Below are 20,100 nucleotides of genomic sequence, written 5' to 3' on the forward strand. Positions count from 1 at the left end.
TTGGTTTTGGTGCTGCTTTCCACTGGTTTTCCGGGGGGAATCTGTAGGTCCTGAGAGCGGTCAGTGTCATCAATGGTAAATTTTATATTAATACTTTGCTTATATTAAAGAAGAGCTGTCGAATGATTGATTTTAGTGTAAAAACTAAAATGTCCCCTTCCACAGGTTCCTCGGGGGCAACCAGTAGGTCCTGGAAGCGGTCAAAGCTGTCAATGGTCCTTTTATATTTATACTTTGCTTCCTGATCGAAAACCTATAAAAAGAGCCGTCGAATAACTGATTTTAGTGCTAAAACTTATATGTTCCTTTCCACAGGTTCCCCGGGGGCAATCCTTGGGTCCTGGAAGCGGTCAGAGCCGTCAATGATCCATTTTATTTTCGTACTTCGCTTCCTAATCGATAACCATGAATGAAGAGCTGTCTTTGGTTTTGGTGCTAAAACTAAAATGACTCCTTCCACAGGTTCCTCGGGGCCAATCCGTAGATCTTGGAATCGGTCAGAGCCGTCAATGGACCATTTTATATTCATACTTCGCTTCATGATCGAAAACCATGAAAAAAGAGCCGTCGAACGACCGGTTTTGGTGGTAAAACTAAAATGTCCCCTTCCACAGGTTCCCCGGGGGCAATCCTTAGGTCCTGGAAGCGGTCAGAGCCGTCTATGATCCATTTTATTTTTATACTTCGTTTCCTGATCGAAAACCATGAAAAAAGAGCCGTCGAACGACTGGTTTTGGTGATAAAACTAAAATGTCCCCTTCCACAGGTTCCCCGGGGCCAATCCGTAGATCCTGAAAGCGGTCAGAGCCGACAATGGACCATTTTATATTCATACTTCGCTTCCTGATCTAAAACCATGAAAAAAGAGCCGTCGAATGACTGGTTTTGGTGGTAAAACTAAAATGTCCCCTTCAACAGGTTCCCCGGGGCCAATCCGTAGATCCTGGAAGCGGTCAGAGCCGCCAATGGACCATTTTATATTCATACTTCGCTTCCTGATCGAAAACCATGAAAAAAAAGCCGACGAACGACTGGTTTTGGTGGTAAAATAAAATGTCCCCTTCCACAGGTTCCCGGGGCCAATCCGTAGGTCCTGGAAGCGGTCAGAACCGTAAATTGACCATTTTATATTCATACTTCGCTTCCTGATCGAAAACCATGAAAAAAGAGCCGTCGAATGACTGGTTTTGGTGGTAAAACTAAAATGTCCCCTTCAACAGGTTCCCCGGGGCCAATCCGTAGATCCTGGAAGCGGTCAGAGCCGCCAATGGACCATTTTCTATTCATACTTCGCTTCCTGATCGAAAACCATGAAAAAAGAGCCGTCGAATGACTGATTTTGGTGCTAAAACTTAAATGTCCCCATTCACAGGTTCCCCGGGGCCATCCCAGCGACTCCAGGATCCGTTTATTCAATTGGTTTTTCATTCTGGACACATTAGAGCCCTTCTAGAATAAAATCATAGTGGTCGATGTATCAAAAAGCGAGATTCAAATGAAGTTGTGGCCTGACCCCTTTGATAAGTATCGATCGGAACCGATTTTAAAGAAATGGCCATATCTCACTTGATTCTGGTCCGATTCCAAATCTCAATATATGGTTCCAATCAGCAAGAGCCCTACCTCATTTGTGGTTACTAATATTATTCAATTTTTAACCACAACTTCTCCTAATATCCACCTCAAATCTACGGTTTTGAACCTACCTCCGAAAAACCCGGAATATCTCCGGAATCCGGTGGCCATAGTCGGTTCCATGGACATACCGTAAAACTGCATTAATTTTCTAGTTCGGGCATGCCTGAATTGTCAAAATCGGATGATAACTAAGATAGTTACAACACATCTAATTTTACCCAAAATTTGCCTATCCTAATTATTTTGTCCATCCCCTGTACATACTCATGCAATTGCGGGCATAGAAAAGCTTTCAATTAATAACTGAGGAAATGCTAATAGAATACTAAGTTGAAAAGCAGGCCAAGCTCCAGTTGAAATGTAGAGCCATTAAAGAAAAAGAAGAAAGTTGTATTTCTTCTTTAAAAAAAGAAATTTTTATAGAACTGCAATGAAATCTACCATCACTAAAGACCTCTAGACGATATGGTAAATTATTATTTATTCATAAACGATTATAAGGAGGTTGTAAATTCGATCCCAGGCTTGTTCCTATTATATTTGTATTTTTGTATTATTTCAATATTAAAGGCTTTTTCTTTCAAATCATTATCTTTAGTGAAGATGTGCTACTCTCATATAGTAGTCTAGGCTTGAACTTGCTGTGAATTTGTGTAAATCGCTTGATTCTACGCAAATGGTTGATGTTATAATAGGGTTAAGGCACGCATTTTCGTCTTTCTGTCAAAGTCTCGAAAACCAATAAAAGAGACACTTTTTTGCCAAACTCATGCGCAGCAAATCGTAAGCTTAGGGAAAACGTTCTGTATAGTGGAGTTCTAGCAAATGAACGTTGCTTTCGGTGGTTTTAGCCCCTACGACGATGGACGGAAATACCTGCCATGTCCCTGGCACTGTTTGAAATTATTCGGTTATAAAAACTTCAATATGACTGACTCATCTTCTTCTGCTTATTGGCATTACATTCCCACTGGGACATTGCCGCCTGGCTGCTTAGTGTTCATTCATCACTTCTATTATTATTAACCGCGAGGTTTCTAAGCCAAGTTACCATGTTTGCATTCGTATATCTTGAGGGTAATACGATGATATGCCCAGGGAAGTCGAGACAATGTCCAAACCGAAAATTGTCTAGACCGGCACCGGGAATCGAACCCAGACACCGTCAGCATGGTCTTGCTTTATAGCCACGCATCTTACCGCTAGGCTAATGGGGGGCTGATTCAATTTGAGCCGAATAACCTTGCCCAAAAGACATGATACCTTTCTTTAACATGGTGCAGTACAAAATCATTAAACATGGGTACCTCCAACTTATTCTGACTACATGTTTGTAAACAGACGAATCTGATCGAACTAGAAAGAACTAGGATAAACATAATAATCACCCATGTCCCAAATTGTGATCCGACTCGAACTACAGCGCTCAACCCGTGCGCCCGCTGGCTTCACACCGTTTCTGCCTTAACTGCGTTATTGTTGTTGAAATCCACTTTGTAAACATGGCTTGCCCGGCTGATGCAACATAATATCATCGCCAAAAGAAGGAAGCGAATTCCGCAAAACCATCGCAGCTGAAAGTGCAAAGTCGGTTCGGAATTGCGAACAGCAACAAAGTTAGTACTGGCTGGCTTTAGTGGCAGTGGGTAAAGTGTAAGGTACGAGTTAAGAAGCATCAAGTTGCAGACAAATATTTGCTTCATTCAAACAACTGTTTTTCGTTGGTACTTGGCTGTTCTCAAAGGCTACACAGCCAGCGTGATTCGACGAACAAGCATTGCTGTCGTGAATGCCCGATCGGGGTCTTTCTAAAGTAGGTTTACTTTACTGAAGACTGGTGCGCTAAAATTGTATGAACACAATGCTATGTTTCGCTCGTCACGAAATATACAATCAATACCGATCAGTCTAATCCAAATCCTACCTTCTCATTTTCCAGCTTAGGGAGGTTGAAACTGTTTTTAAAAAATGCTTGCTGGCTGATTGGCTCAATGAATGGTTGATTGTTGAGAGTCTATTCGTAGCTCCCTGTCTAAGCAAAAGGGCAAACATAAACAGTTCCACTTAAACGCTGCTTGTTGCTCACTGAAGGCATACTTTCCTCGTGGACAAAAAAACGACCGCCGTCACCTAGTTATTGCTGGTTGCGTCAAAAATTACACGTTTGCTGAGACACTTCCGAAGTGGATCAAATGTATCTACCGTGGGGCGCCCAAACTGGTACCTGAACTTTGAATAGAAAATAAAAAAAACATAAACTCCGAATATTTTTGCCATTCTCGTATACTAAGTATACGTAAAGGCTATATGATCACTCCAAAACCAAACTTTTGATAGAAGGTTCGGAGACCCATAGTGTTATATACCAATTGACTCAGCTCGACGAATCGAGGTGATGTCTGTTTGTGTGTATGTATGTATGTGTGTATGTGTACAAAATTTTGTAGACAAACTTTTTGGAACTTGGCATTGGCCGAATTACTCGTAACAAGTTCTATTCGACAAATCCTGTCCCATTGTTTGCTATTGAAAATTGGCCAGATTGGATTTTGGGATCAGAAGTTATGACCAAAATACTATTTTTTAAGCGCAAAACACGCTAAAAAGCATTAACTCATATTTTTTAGTATTTTTTTAGCACCAGAAAGGCACTAATGATATCATTTGAACAGATAAAATCACGTTTCTATTTTCGAAGCATCTTGGATTCCTATCCTATTCATTCAGTTCCGCCTGGCACAACATTGTCCCGCAAATATTCCCTTCCAGCGATTTGGTGGTGGTTAGTCTAATTTTTTATCAAAAATTATTCATACTATTGAGTAAATTCATGTTTATTCTTTCAAAATGACTGACCTACTTGAAATTGCGATGAGAGTCATCTATAACAAACTGATACTTGAATTCTTCATGATGAATTCCTAAAATGCTTGGAATGAGAACGGCACCAGGGCCGTTATTTGACTTGTAATGATTGAAATTCTGACATAATTATGCCTCTCCTTTATTGTCTATCGTTATCAATTTCGGTTGAAAAATTGAAAAAAAATACATTTCGAATAAAAAGTTAAAATAAATCAACAATCAATTGATCTATTACACCAAACAACACAGAATTTATATTTCATTTTAAAAAATAACGAATATAGTAACTGTGACTACTTTTCACCCATGAGAAAAACATAACCTTGAAACTGCATAATAAATGGTCAACCCGCTAACCGTTTCAATCACGCAAGCAATTTCCCAACCAAAACCTTCGACCACCTCCAAACAAAATAGTGCACCATGATTTCCCAAAAAAAGAGCCCTCATTGTCACCTCAGTTACGGTTCCCAGCCCTGTCACCTGTTCGCAACCAAAACAATCATTGGGCAGCAGCGGACGATAAAGCGACAAACCATCACACTTGCATGATGGCTTTCCCAGCAATTGTCTGCTAATTGCCTGCCCATTAACAGCGCGACACCACACCACGATAGTGCCGTGCGAGCTGGTGGTCTAAAACGCAACATTGGCCATATGGCGATGGCACATTACGTTCATACAATTTCATTTCATTCACACTCAATTATTAATTATGAATATTGACTTTAGATTATGAATATTGACTTATTGACTGTGGACAACCGCAATAGGCGTAAAATAACAAAATGATGTCTTCAAAAATGCATGCTCTGGAATAAATTTGGCCAATAATGTGCTATTTTATTCGTTTTGTTTTTTTATTTCTATTTTTTCATTTATTATAGTACTGCTCATGAAAAAATCTAGTCCTTCGTTTATTTTTTATCGCGACAAAAAATGAGCACCATATTGCCGCCTAAACAAACATCGGCCGCCACGTGGTGAATTGTGGCAATGAATGTTTTGATAGCACGTGAAAATGCCTTGGAGAATTATCACGAAAATTGTCATTTTGTTGCAAGGCACAATACACATTACTATTGGACTATTGGTTGTGGATCACCCTGAATAATTTTTGGCCCTTGACAGATACGACAAATCTGAAGCAATGCCAAACTTGTATGTCAAAACAATACAAACGTGAAAATTAGTTTTTATATCAAAATTTTGTCATTTTTCTAATTCGATAAATCGAAGCAAAACATCGGAAAGAGGTGAGTGAAAAATGTCGTTTAAATTTGCTGAACAAAAGAAAAATGTCTATCAAACTCTACCTATTGCAATGGTTGCGATCGTCAAGTGCTTTTGAAGTATTTTCTTTATTAATTTAATTATTATTTAAGTATATACTTTATTAACGTAATTTTTATGATATTATACAGAGTCTATAAATAGAGTTGCACCAAAAGTGAAGCCAAATCTACCTATTGAGCTGTAAAACCGTCTACCTATCGAGCAAAGTAAACAAATGCTTGTTGGTATGGCGACAGTATTGCTATCGCCCAACGATTATTATGGCAAATTACAACACAAGACCTAAAATGTATTAAATTTGTTTAAGAAGCCTCGTAAAAATACTTCAATACACTCCTAACTAAGTAGCAACAAGAAACTGACCTCTTTGCACTCTGTACGAAACCTGATTATCGAATTTAAAAGCTTTAGAAGTGAACACTCTCGTGAAGTCACTTGGAGGGTTGAACAAAAATGCAAGTTGCCAACATAATAACATGAGCATCATTCAGCATCAGTGTAAGCAGAACCTCTTTACGCAACTCTATATATAGACTCTGGTATTATATAACTTCATCACGGAAAACATTTAAAGTGTGCTGACATGATAACCAGCTATTTTACATGCAAGAAGATTTTTTTTTCATTTGACCATTGAAAGTCATTATTTTGCGGTTTTATGTCCCTGAATGCTTTTAAAGTAAATAAACGTTCTCTTTAATAATTCATGGACATTTAATTTCCTAATTTATTCCATTTCTGGCGGTGGAGGCCCACAACCGGATACATTTTTTGGCTAAAAATAAACACTTCATATAAGTAGCCGCAATTTTTTTTACGTTAGTGTAAAACACTTCGGACAAAAGTTAGCTAAGATCTGTGGCTATCCATTGTTATTCATATTTCTGCATAATGTTGATTTAAAAAAAAAGTTGTAAACGAAACACGCAAATAGGCCCACAACTGGGTGAAAGAACATAATTCTACAAACTTAGACTTCTTGACAGACCCAAAACTGGAGAAATATAATACAACTTATTAAACTTCTTGATTTTGTGTTGTAGTTTCAAAGAGATCTTCGGTGCCCTAAGGGATGAATAATATTGTTCCAGTTTTGTTAGGAGACCTTATTTTTAGTCTATCCATGACAGCGTAATTGTTCCAAAATTAGAATTAAAACAAACGCTTGCTAATACTATGCCTACAATGCGAAGATTATTTCCCCACAGCTTTCCATTTTCTGTCTGTTCCTAGAAAAAATATTAACTTTGCACTCGAAAAACAGTAGCACATATATTTTTCAAGTATTTGTAACAACCAAATCGATTTTAATCAAACAACCATTTCACCTTGCTTGGCAAATTAGGAGACCAATGATATAGCACTGATGCTTTAAAATTTGAATATTATTCGGTGAAAAGTGCCTATTGGAAGACTCTCCTCTAGTTGGCGCGCACTTGCGGGTGCATTGAACACGAAAACAGGCTGGCGACGACCTTGCCAGCAATTTAGCAAACAATCGAATAATTTTACAGCTTACCCAAAGAGGCCACTTTTGAATTCGGATATGGTTTTCAGAAATAAATTAAAGCAATTATGACCTGTTTGCATTGAATAAATAATAATTTCAGCTTCGGTTTATTATCAACGATCGATTATTACACTTTCTTTACATTTTTCGTTGTTTGTTGAACTTTTATAAGGATTTTACAACTGATTGCAATATTCAATTTATGCTACAATTTTCTTTACTACATATTTATATATGTGCGGGATAGATCCCACCGTATGTGTACATTTAGTGATATTTTATCTACAATTGCATTACTAAAGTCATTACCGGTTTGTTGTTTTATTTCGTTGGGTGCTAATTGCTTATAATGCTACTAAGTTACACTCTTATGTCTATTTATAACACGTACATGTCAGCTAACTTGCAACTGTTTATTCAACGATCGATAAGGTACGACAAGAAAAAGTTTCGTTGTTTACGATAGGATTATTTATAAATACCTATGCGTTATGTTCGTTGCTAATTGAAGAACACCGTTTTTCCGCTGATTGCCACAAAACAGCGGTGATGTTGCGTTGTTGATTATGACGGTTGAAATGAGACTTGGTGGACATCTCGTTGCGTTCGGCTGAATAGGGTACATAACGACACATAGATGAATAAATGACTATCTGCAATTTGTCGAAATTAAATATACTCTGGTCTCAAGTTAGTCTTGTCAGTAAAGGCGTAGGATTACCAATCCTGAGATAACGAGTTCGAATCTCTGTCGTTCCTAGGATGTTTTCAGGTGCAAAATAATCTTGGCTCCCTGGGTATGGTGTATCCATTGTACTTGCCAGACAAGACACTTCTTCTTCTTATTGGCATTACATCCCCAAACTGGGACAGAGCCGCCTCGCAGCTTAGTGTTCATTAAGCACTTCCACAGTTATTAGCTGCGAGGTTTCTAAGCCAGGTTACCATTTTTGCATTCGTATATCATGAGGCTAGCACGATGATACTTTTATGCCCAGGGAAGTCGAGACAATTTCCAATCCGAAAATTGCGTAGACCGGCACCGGGAATCGAACCCAGCCACCCTCAGCATGGTCTTGCTTTGTAGCCGCGCGTCTTACCGCACGGCTAAGGAGGGCCCCTAAGACCAGACCAGACCAGGGCCCCAGACAAGACACATACTCATACAATTGGTGAACATAAAAAAGCTATCAGTCTAAATAGGAATAAATATTGTAATACATGAACGATTCATGCAATGCTGTACCTCAAACCTCAGTGGACGTCTCTACATTTTGGCATTGAGGATAAAAATAGACGAAGCTTACATCAATGCCAACGCTCCCTGGGAAATTCTATTTCAATTCTTGAAGATAGCCATTCAACTGTTAAAAAAAAGCTATCATGTGTATCCCAACGTGTCCGGATGCAGTACGCAGAAATATTTATTATTATTATTATTATCAGCTTTATAGCATATTTAGATTTCGCCATTGATGATAATAAATATGTTGATAAGGAATAACTTGATGCCAATCCCTATACACAGGATTTTGTTTTTACACGATTTTTTTTCGCTCGTATTTTTGATCGTGTGATTTCAATTTGCCACCAAACTCTTCGCAACATGTTTCATAAAATCCAGAATAAATCAAAGAAAAATCACATGATAATTAATATACGTTTAACATTTAGGATGAGTGGAAAATTGAGAAAATGTAAATCGTGTAAAAACAGAATCCAGTGTATATTCAATTTCCTTTCTCCAATTGAACACGCTATTTATTATGATGATGAACGGCGTAATCTGAATAGGCTATAAGGCTGACTCATCTTTTAGTGTATGCAGAAATATTGTTATTATTGGTAGAGTGTGGAACTTAATGTATGGACTAGAGTACGTAAGGAAGAGAAATATGATATATTTTATTTGCAGAGCCCAACATTTGAAGTGAATACGCAAAAATTCAATATGAAATTCAATGAACTTCATAATACGTCAATAAGGGTCAGAATTTCCAAAGAGAATTTCATATTATAGGACCTAGGTCAACCTACTGATCCAACCGTTTCTTAAAAAGCTGAGCGAAGCCATTCTCTGAACATTGGAAAAAAAATGGCGTGAACATTTTGAGGCTTATCTGAAATGGAAATATGAGGACGATCGAGCAACGCAGTTCAAAATTCCTATGCTGGGTGGACCGCGCATCCGAAATGTGGCGAAACAAGTCAAACTCGATGGAAAACACATTGTGAACAAATATTATTATATTGCGAGGACGATTATGGATGACTATTTCATACCAAAGTCATCAGATCGCCAGAAATTTCATGAAATGGAATCAACAGCCGCAGCCAGAAAAAGTTTGACACGTTCATCAACCGCTAGACTAGACAGCATGGTGGAGGATTAAATAGTAACAATCTAATAACAACAGCGAGCGGAAGTGCCTGGAGACGGATCGAAATTTTAAAAAAATGTGGTTTGGTCGTAGACATACAAAAGTAAATAAGTCACTTGGATAACCGGAATGGATTTGGTACTGTTCAAGCAGTGAATATTGCTGAACCAATGCTCCCGGCCTCGGAGCTTCAGGTGTTTTCAATGCAAAATAAGCCCCAAACCAAAAAGTCCATCGTGCCCGGACAGGGAACTAGAATGCAGAAGCTGTGTCATACAACAAACACAACAGACCCATTTACCAGTCCATTAGAAATCCAAGAAATTCGTACGAAAAGTGACCTAACGGCAGTGGAGATACAAAACAAGATGTGGGGATCTTTTCCTTCTCGGTGGTCGGTGCTAAGGAAAGAATAACCAAATATCTATATTAAAGGGATCTGAGCGACATTTGTGTCAATCAGCTGGAGTGAAACGGAATTTAATTTAGCGAATACGAATATATGTGGAAAAACGTACTGCTGAGGATCATAGGCCAAGTTGATGGGAAAACCATCGATAGGGTAAAAGTTCCAATAGTCGTGGGTGTTCCTATAGTTGCGGTAGTGTTGTTTTTACACAATCTACGTATTTAACGCAGCAACCCATACACAGAAAAAAATAATGAAAAGTAAACAGCACGTAAAACTTGAGACGCATTAATTTACACTATTCGACGCGGAAATGGTCCTCTTCCTAACAAGTTTGCTTACAACTTGCAAGCAATATTGACGATTCACGTCCAATATTGTATACATTTAGGCTATATCACGCGTGGAATTACGCTAATAATGACGTTCCATTTATGTGCATGATCTTTAGCGTAAATTTCAGTTGATTTTTCTATCTGTGTATGGTCTATCAATTTGTTGACCTGTCATTACACAACATACAGGAAAACAGGTTGAGAATTGTATCAAAATTGGTAAAGTATCACTAAAATACCTTTTCCTTTTCTCTGCTTTGCACCAATAGTTGCGGTGGTGTTCCTATAGTTGCGAGTCCCATATGAACACAATGGGATTCGCAACTATAGGAACACGAATTAAAAAATACCGCAACTATTGGAACACTGCACCAATAATTGGAGGTACCATTTTAGGTAACAATGATGGATGCTGCTGCAATTAGGACCCCTTTCGGATCAAATATAATTAATAAATTTCCATGTGCACCCTTGAGGTAAGTGAAATGAAGTATAGGCTTGGTGTGAACCAAAAATAGTGGTGGAACGTGCTTAGTTCCTCCACTATTGGGTCTTTTACCCTACCACACTATACATAATCCAGAGCGGCACTTCTCTAGGGTGATACATTGATCACTGGACTGATTAAATTCTTGTGGGAAATTGGCAAGGATACATTTCCACACATCACATCATAATTTTATTAAAACTTGAAAAAATAAACTCGGAATCACATTTATGTGCAGGTATTGTTCAAAAATAAAAATGACAACAATGTTCCTACAGTCCGTCAAAGCATACGTCGCATAGCATTTCCATTACTAAAATGAGTTTAACAAAACTAGAAGTATATAAAAGCTAGACAATATTGAGCGTTTTGTGCTACGTTTTGACAGGGCAAGTGAATTGATCAATTCAGTTGAATTCAATTGACTTGACAAAAGATGAACAAAGGGATGAAAATTATATCCGCGTATGAAAACCGTTTCAATATCAAAATTTTGATAAAATTAAAACTGTACTCACGAATAAGAATACTTTCGCATACTATGATGTAAATAATGAAACCTTTGTTATTGTTTTGTTGATGGGAACCCAAATTCGCATCTGTTTCGCATCAAACATTTTAACATCGACAGAACAAACATATGCACAACCTGAAGTGAAGTATCAGCATAAGTGAGCCTGTGAAAAGTTTCAGTAATATCTTTACGGAAAATTCCTCCATTTGGTCACTGATCACATTGTTGGAGACCGACCGAATTGAATGATGAAAGTTACACTTGATATCCTATGTCTCGAAGTTTTATATCGCCCCGGTAATAACAATAACACTGATTCTCTATAATAGTTATGCCAATCAATACCAATTAATAGCCCGAGCTTCAGCGAAGAATTTGAACGGATCATAAGAATGTTTGTTAGTGATGTATGTTAAATAGCAACAACACCTGTCACTGTCACCACATCATATGGAGAGTTAGGTATATGAAATGGTTACCATATGCCGCTCAACGGTAGCCTAAAACATGATCACGATATTCTAAACTGGCAAATTGATTGAAGTGTGGAAGTGTTAAAATATCAGCGTCTATCGAATTAGTTAAAAACAAGTTGGGTAGAGAGAACAGGGTGTGAAATGTTGCCAAAGCAGATTCGATAGATACGGGGAATTGACTGATATCCCATCGTTATTAGCTGGTTATGGAACAACTTCTCGCAAGGGCAGCTGTTGTATAATTGGTAATACATCCGTGTACTAAATGGAATAGTGTGGGTTCAAGTCCCACCGGCAGCCGAATCTTTTTTCGCAATATCTCATAAAAACACCCTAAAATGGCAAACTTAACTATGTGTATCAAAATTAAACATCTTTTCCAAAAAAAAAAGTTAAAAGCAAATTTTTCATCTTAGAATTTTGGCAATGAAACGTTGGATACGATCCACGGTGAACTAGAACGTAATCTAAAGTGGAACATTTTGTTCGATCTCATACACTTGTATTACTACCATTCCAGACCCGCTTTCGACAACAAGGACTTAGATCCTTGACTAACTGTGGGGAAAATGGCAGAGGATTCTTACAGATTACTTTTCATTATAAGTCGAAGGGACGTACAGACATGTATGACAGCAAATGCAAAAGTAACAATTACCAATATGAGAGCAAATATTGCAAGATTTGAATACCCAACTGCATATGCACAGCCAAGATATTTAACAAGGTTTTCGTACGGTCGAGTTGCCGAATAATATGCAATTAATTGCAACTGAAATAGTTTAGGACAACGGTCAGCCGCTTTCGTCAGCCGAATTTTCACATGTATGTTCAACAAACGCAATCACTATTGAATACACTGTGACCTAGGTCGCTTTTCAAAATGGTTTAGTGGAAAGACGTAGTCGAACACTGTTCAACACTCTTAAGATAAATTGTACCATGCGACGAAACTGGCGTAACTCGTGATACAACATAAAGGATCTCGTCTTCAACAAAAACATGACGTGATTTGAAATCATCACAAGGAATGTTTACGAAATTGTTTACGACCCCTCTAGTTACACAATTGAAAACAAATAATCCAGCAAGCTTCAACAAATCAATCATCAAAGACGACTGAACGAAACGTTCATGGAGAATCATACCAAAACAAAGCATAAAATGTAAATAATCGGTACGCCGCAAATCATCTAGGGGAAACCGCCAAATGTTGAACGGCTAATTTTGTCGCCTATTGTTGAACTCCCATAAGAAATGCACGTGCGTTCAACAATAGGCGAAGAAATTAACCGTTCAACATTTGGCGAATTACCCTAATAAAATACCTTATTTGCGATTTGGCGTTGCAAATAAAAAAGAAGCAGAATGTAACGCATTAGAAAAAAAAAATTCGGGAGGGGATAGGAAGCAATTTTAAAACACATCTGTTTGAAAAACTAACAATAACGGACGTTAGGCATAACGGACGTTAGGCATAACGGGCGTTAGGCATAAGGGGCGTTAAACATAAAATTACCCAAAGAACAGCCCATGAAATAAAGAAGGCAGAATTATGCCAAACGTCCATTATGCCTAACGTACATTATGCCTAACGTCAGTTATGCCTAACATCCATTATTCCTAACGTACATATCCCGTAACTTTCAACTCGCAGGACCAATTTCAAACAAAATGTTGTACACATATTTACTTAACGTCTAAACACCTGGAATCTCTTGAATTTAGAACCACTTAATCGATTTCAACCAATTTTGGGACCCATGTTCTCTGTTCTAAGGAGTCGATTATAGGGAATACCATTGTTATTGGTCAGGGGAGACGTGTTTTTCACGAAGCAGAAATTGATTTTAAGGAATGAAGAAGTCAGAAGAAAAATGCCAGAAAAAAAAGAATACAGAATAAAAGAAGGGAGGATGAATAAGGAAGACTAAAGAAGGAGGAAAAAAGGAAAGAGAAGAAGGAAGTAGAAAAAATGAAGAAGGCATAAGAAAGAAAGAAGAAAAATGGGGAAAAGAAAGGAGAAAGGTGCAAAGAAGGAAAAAAGCGAAGAAGAAAGTAGATGGGAGAAGAATAAAGGTTCGAGAGCTGCGTTCTTCAACCTATTGTAGTATTTGGTCCTAAGGGCAAAACAAACCAGCACAGCCACCTTATTGATGAACCGGTCACAGTGTACACATCGAGTTGCATCTATGTCTCGATTTATCTTTCGTCAATCTTGCTACTTATGCGCATTTGGTGCTGTAATAAGACATTTGAATTGAATAATTCACTATTCAATCCCGAGCAAAGCCGGGTACATAAAGCTAGTACTGTGAATAAAAAGAAATATAAAAAATTAAACTTTGAAATCTAAATTATGCGTTTTTTAAGCTGTGTGAAAAAAAAATCCAACCTCGTGTTGATAACCGTTTTATTAAATTAAATCTAGAATTCGAGTTGCAGTTGTTGTATGTTAGCAAACAAACCCAATTTGAAATCATTTTTCTAAAAATTTACAAAAAGCAAGCATGTAAAGCACCCTTTTCACCACTAATTGAACGTGGCTTACAATCATTAACGATAGACGGTAGACTATACGACCCTTAAAAAAACTCAACCCATCGGCCGAAAAGTCGGGTAAGTGAAAAATCATCGTCCTGTTTCTCCAGACTGAGAAAACCAACTTTCGAGAATTACATCTTATCCAGCCGAAAAACACCCTTCCAATTTTCTAAAACTTTTTTTAAATTTTCTTCCTATCCTTTCCCGAGCTAATTTTTAGCCAGGCTATGTCAAATTGCCATTATAATATAGATATAGACCGGTGGACTTCAATCAAAGGAAGATTCATGATCAGCGGGTACATGAAACTCTGGCGAGTGTCAGATTGCAAAGGACGAAAATGGTTTTGAAAATATGGAAAGGACTTTTTTTTAGTGAAAATCGTGAATTCTATTGTAATCGCAATGGCAATCGTATTGTGAACGTTGTCGGTTGTATCTTGATCCAGTGGACTGATACCAGCAAGGGAAACAAGTATCAGTATCCTTCAATCGGAGGCGATTACAAGACGATAGTGATGACCATAAATCCAGATCTGAATGGATTGAGGACACCAAAATGACAAATGAAATCGAAAAGCACGTTCCAGCACTTACTTCCATGCTTACTGAATCTTATCATTGGAAACCAAAATCGTTCAGGGTCTCGTGAGTTGCTTTTTCCGTGGATATTATGGGAGACCCTGCTTTCTGGTACAAGCCTTAGTTAGACACAGTGGCTCTTATTGACCATCTATTACCTGAACAGCCAGCGACAATAATGGCGTCCTTGTAATGTTTTGTTGCACCTGTTGTAGATAGCTTGTAGAACCCCATTCCCTACACTTTCCGAGAACACTTTTTCCGCTTAGAACTGAATCCTTTTTTACAGTATTTATAACAAGAATGGCACCATTTCGGTGCATGAAATCTGATCAAATTTTGTGTAGTACTACTTGTTCAACGCTTCCGGTTGGGTAGGGGATAGAGATAGACATTCAATGCTGTACCTTAGACACTAGTAGACAGGGATTGAATCCAAAGAAAATGAACAAATCTCTCACTTATCATCTCTGTATCTTCTTCTTCTTCTTCTTCTTATTGACATTACATCCACACTGGGACAGAGCCGCCTCGCAGCTTAGTGTTCATTAAGCACTTCCACAGTTATTAACTGCGAGGTTTCTAAGCCACGTTACCTTTTTTTTGCATTCGTATATCATGAGGCTAACACGATGATACTTTTATGCCCAGGGAAGTCGAGACAATTTCCAATCCGAAAATTGCCTAGACCGGCACCGGGAATCGAACCCAGCCACCCTCAGCATGGTCTCTCTCTGTATACATATACGATATGTAGCATACCGCGAGTGACTTTTTTCGCAAGCTGTCATAATAGAGAACTGATTCGGGAGGCTATACCCCATGATAAATTTCTTTTAGAAAACTCCAAATGCGGGGAGCACTAGCTCTGATGATGCATTTCAACTTGTTCTACACAGCTGTGCAGTAACCAACACGAAATGAGCGAAAACAAAGCGAGAATCACCATTTTTCTGTGGGGGCTTTCCGATTCTGTTTTTTCGCACTTGTATACAAGTTTGATAAATTTAATATCATGGCTTGTTATGATTCGGAACAGTTTTTGCCTCTCTTTTATCGTTGTTCGTTATCTATTGAGAGCGATTTCTGCAAACTCTGCTAGTAGACGTCTCTACAGACAGTCAGATGAAATCGCTCCTCTAGAGTTTGTCGAACAGAATGGATAACTCCCTCAAAATCATCAAGCTGTGGCCAATGATAAAAAAAAAAATACCTAAACCGTCATGATCTGGAAAAGTTACGTATGCAAGTTACAAATTTCTACATATAGGTTTGCCGAAATCATATTTCAGAAGTCGTCTGCAGATGACATATACGTCACTTTGCCAAATTCCGGCAGTGAAGACCATACAGAAGAGTGGCCACAAACTACAGAGAGGCTAGCCGCTTAAACTTTGCGTACAAAACATTGTTCCGCCCTGCCAATCTGACTAGACCATTGTAGAGTCGGCCGTTGGCTCAATGGCAGCTGTTTGCGTTTAATCCTTCTGAGACTGAGCATGCTCTTCCCTGGTAAAATATTTTCATTTGTAAACGGTTCAAACTATAGAGTGCACCATTAATCGAAGGATCGCTCTGCTGAAATCGGCTTAAAAGTCCTTTATCGCTGACAGGCAGATTTTCGCGAAGGCTCGTCGACTGCAGATGACCAGAACTTACAAGAGTACAAGCTGCAGATTCAATATCTATTCATTGGATAACAGCTGAATTTGGTTATGGTATGCTGGTACAGGTGCTCGATGGCTTTAAGTCAAGTATTTAGATTCCAGATAAAGCGTTAACCTCTTAATTAAACGATCGTGTAGTAATAAAACAGATTCAATTTGAATTTAAATAAATATAAATTTGAATTTACACGACGGTTGAAATTACATCAAATAAAGTTTATTTTTACATGAGATACTATTTCACGTGTAGTTTAATTTACATTACTATTTTAAACTTGCTATTCAATATTGTACTCGACTTTGTGATTAGAAGTTCTGTCGTGAAAGAGAATGTCACTTTCATCACACAGTCGCATATACTTTAAAGCTTAGTGAACAATATCGAAAAGGGAAAAGCTAAGAATAGTCGTATTCATTAGTTCTAACAAGTCAAAGTACATGGTAGCGGGCATATCAAAAGCTGGACCAAGTGATGTACTGAGGCATAGCTTGATGAAATTCATTCGATCTGGAGACTCCATCCCAAGAAATCTTGGAATTTCCGGAATCCCAGGAAATGTTTTTTGAAATCCTGAAAATGGTGGGCTACTCGGGTCAAGTAAATAAAATAAATCACTTTAAGAAACCAAATAACATTTTCATGTTTGCTTAGAGGGGCTGTACAATTTTTCACCCAGCAGATGGTCTCTTCAATATCGAGATATGGAAAGACGAGTATACCAAAATTTGGAAATCAATGACCATTCTGAACATTCAAATCGACTTCTACCAACAGCGAAGTTACAATTGAACGGTCTCACAGAATGGCTTCCTTTTTCCTTTTTTCATTTTTTCATCACAAAATAATAGCCAAAATAACCTAAGATAACCTTATATACTGGAATCTTTCATTTAACAAGCCCTGAGAAACATTTTCGACATTCTTCAATGCGTGAATACGGCTTTTGTTATCGATAGCTCTGGTATGGGAAGAGGAATCGAATCTCATTACTAACTGATATTTTGAACTTGTAATTATATGAGCTTGTAATGACAGGAGCTTCTATAGGACGTACTCTGTACTCTGGACTGAGGAAAGCACACCACGGAGTTATTTTTTTTTTATATTTCCTCATGAATTATTTCCCAAGCAAGAGACCGTTCGTAATAAGGCATACGGAATCACCATTGATTATCGTCAGTTCCCCCAGCCAAGCATTGAAAACACTTCTCATTTAAAAAAAAATGCAAACATTCCGAAATCCAACCGAACCGTCATGAATTAAGTTATTCGCAAAATTCGCTTTCGCCTCGGGCGAACAATAATCAAAATTCCACCCAAGTAGTCGCCAAAGCGCAACAACAGCAACCGCACCGCCGCCGTTCGCTGACCAACAGCAGAAGAAACCGCCGCGTACGGAAATTCATTGAACTACTGAACCAATTTCACGCCACTGTTACGTGCTTGGCAAACAAAGTTTCATACAACACAACCTACTAGAAAACGTCTTACAGTAAATAACAACGTGCACTGGGGATTTCCTAAAATACATTACCGATTCGATCGGCAGCCGGCCCAAGGTCGTTCACACCGGGCCCGGCATTACACAAACGGGCCCGAGTAATAGACCCGCTTCTTTCGCGGTAAGATTATCGGCTTGGAGCACAGTCCGGAGTCGTCCAGAAAGTGTTCGTAGTTCCCATTGGCAGCGTCCACCGAGGATGACTTAATCTTGTCAATTTTGGGCGTCTCGCTCAGCGTCATCAACTCCTTGAAGGACAAACTGTTGTACGGGATCTTTCCATTCTTGGGAGGGGTCGGTGTCAGCGTTTGGTTTTTCTGAATGATATCCGGCGGTTGCACGATCGGTGGCACCGATTTGTACTCCTCGTCCAGGTTGTATTCCACGTTCTCCAGGTCGCTTCCGCTGGCCTCGGAACTGTGCCCGTTGGCGGAGTTTGACTCGTCCGGAGTTTTATCCGTTTGCGTCTCGGATGCGTTACCCGAATCGGCTTCCACGATGATGTCCGGTTGGTTGGACTTGCCGTACTCGGCGTCCAAGTTGTACCAATCGAACTCGGCTTGTATCGGTAGTTTGCTGTCCTGGGCAATGATAACGGGGGGTGCTGGTGATTTTTTGACTGGTGAAGTCTTGGGTGATGAACCATTCTGCGAGATTGGCGTTCCCGGAGATTTTAAGTTTGGTATGAAAGATCCTGTTTTGCTGGGGCTCGATGGCACTAGTTGAGTCAGGTTGCAAGATGAATTCAAATTGGTGCCCGAAGTTTTTGACTGTAGGCTGGATTTGAACGTAACAGGTCTGGTGGGTTTTGGCAGCGATCCATTTATTTTCACACTCAAATTTAGGTTCGACAACGATCCGGAGTTCATCTTGCTAAGGAAACTCACTTTGTCCACGGATCTTAACTTTGATGGGTAGGTCAGTGTTGGAATATTACTAGTGCTTCGAAATGCCATGCCGAGATCCTTGACTGGAACGTGTTTCTTTGAAGCGTTGCGAATCGCTGGAGACTGCTTATTGATCTCCGCCAAAATTTCTGATAGCTGTTCCCTAAATTCACCTTCTTTCTTCGTTGGAGTTGTTTTCGTTTTCACCGGTGTCCCTTTGTTGGACTTCGTAATGTAGTTATCCTGACTAATGAACTTTACAGGGGTTTCCTTCTTTGGAGGAATAATTTCAGCTACATTCGGTAACTTAGGAACGTCCGCGAATGATTCTTCAGGGTCAGTGCTTTTCTTGCTCTCGGTTTCTTCCATCTCTTCATCAACAATCGAATAGTCGTCTTCACATGCCTCCTTATGTATCTCCGCTACTATTTGAACACATTTAACAGAGTCTTGTATTTCGCTGATTGAGCAATAGTCCGGTTCAGATTCAGCTATATCGCTATTTCCAGATGACGGTTTTGCCTTAATTTGTACCATCCGTTGCTTGGAGATTTGCTGCAGTTTCATCAGATTAGCAGGTTTGGGTGGTAGAGCCGGTGGAATTTTACGTTTTTCCGCTGCTGCCAGCTCTCGCTCTCGATCTTCTGAACCCAGCTTGGATTCCATGTCAACATAATAGTTCGAATATGAGTTCTGTTCTGAACCTATCGGTTCATACTCGTTGCTGTAAATGCTTTGAACTTCATATGTCGGGGAACCTTTGTCTTCCTTGCGAGGAACCGGAGTTGGTTGCAGATTGATCCGCGGAACTTGAACCATGCTGTTCTGCGTGGAGAAATGTACACGCTTGGAGCGAACCTGTGTTGGTTCTTTCGGTGGCTCCTGGGCTTTAATGTACATGTCGTCGTCATTATTGCCATTGACGGCTTCCTTGTTTTCTCCAAATCCCTCCATCGATTGTTGTAGAAGAATCTAAAACAAAATTTGATAGAGTTCATCTCATTTTAA

At 39.0% G+C, this 20,100-nt stretch overlaps 1 protein-coding gene across 3 annotated transcripts in view; it reads right to left on the reverse strand.

Moving 5' to 3' along the window:
• Nucleotides 1-13,261: 13,261 nt before the first annotated feature.
• Nucleotides 13,262-20,100, reverse strand: part of LOC134213167 (uncharacterized) — a 173,479-nt gene continuing 166,640 nt past the window's right edge. For all 3 annotated transcript variants that reach the window (XM_062691847.1, XM_062691848.1, XM_062691849.1), the window contains one exon: nucleotides 13,262-20,064. In XM_062691847.1, the coding sequence (XP_062547831.1) occupies nucleotides 18,286-20,064 (1,779 nt within the window). In that variant the 3' untranslated portion in view covers nucleotides 13,262-18,285. The remainder of the gene's footprint in view (nucleotides 20,065-20,100) is intronic.

The sequence above is a fragment of the Armigeres subalbatus genome, chromosome 2 (assembly GCF_024139115.2).
Source record: "Armigeres subalbatus isolate Guangzhou_Male chromosome 2, GZ_Asu_2, whole genome shotgun sequence".
Classification (NCBI taxonomy): Eukaryota; Metazoa; Arthropoda; class Insecta; order Diptera; family Culicidae; genus Armigeres; species Armigeres subalbatus.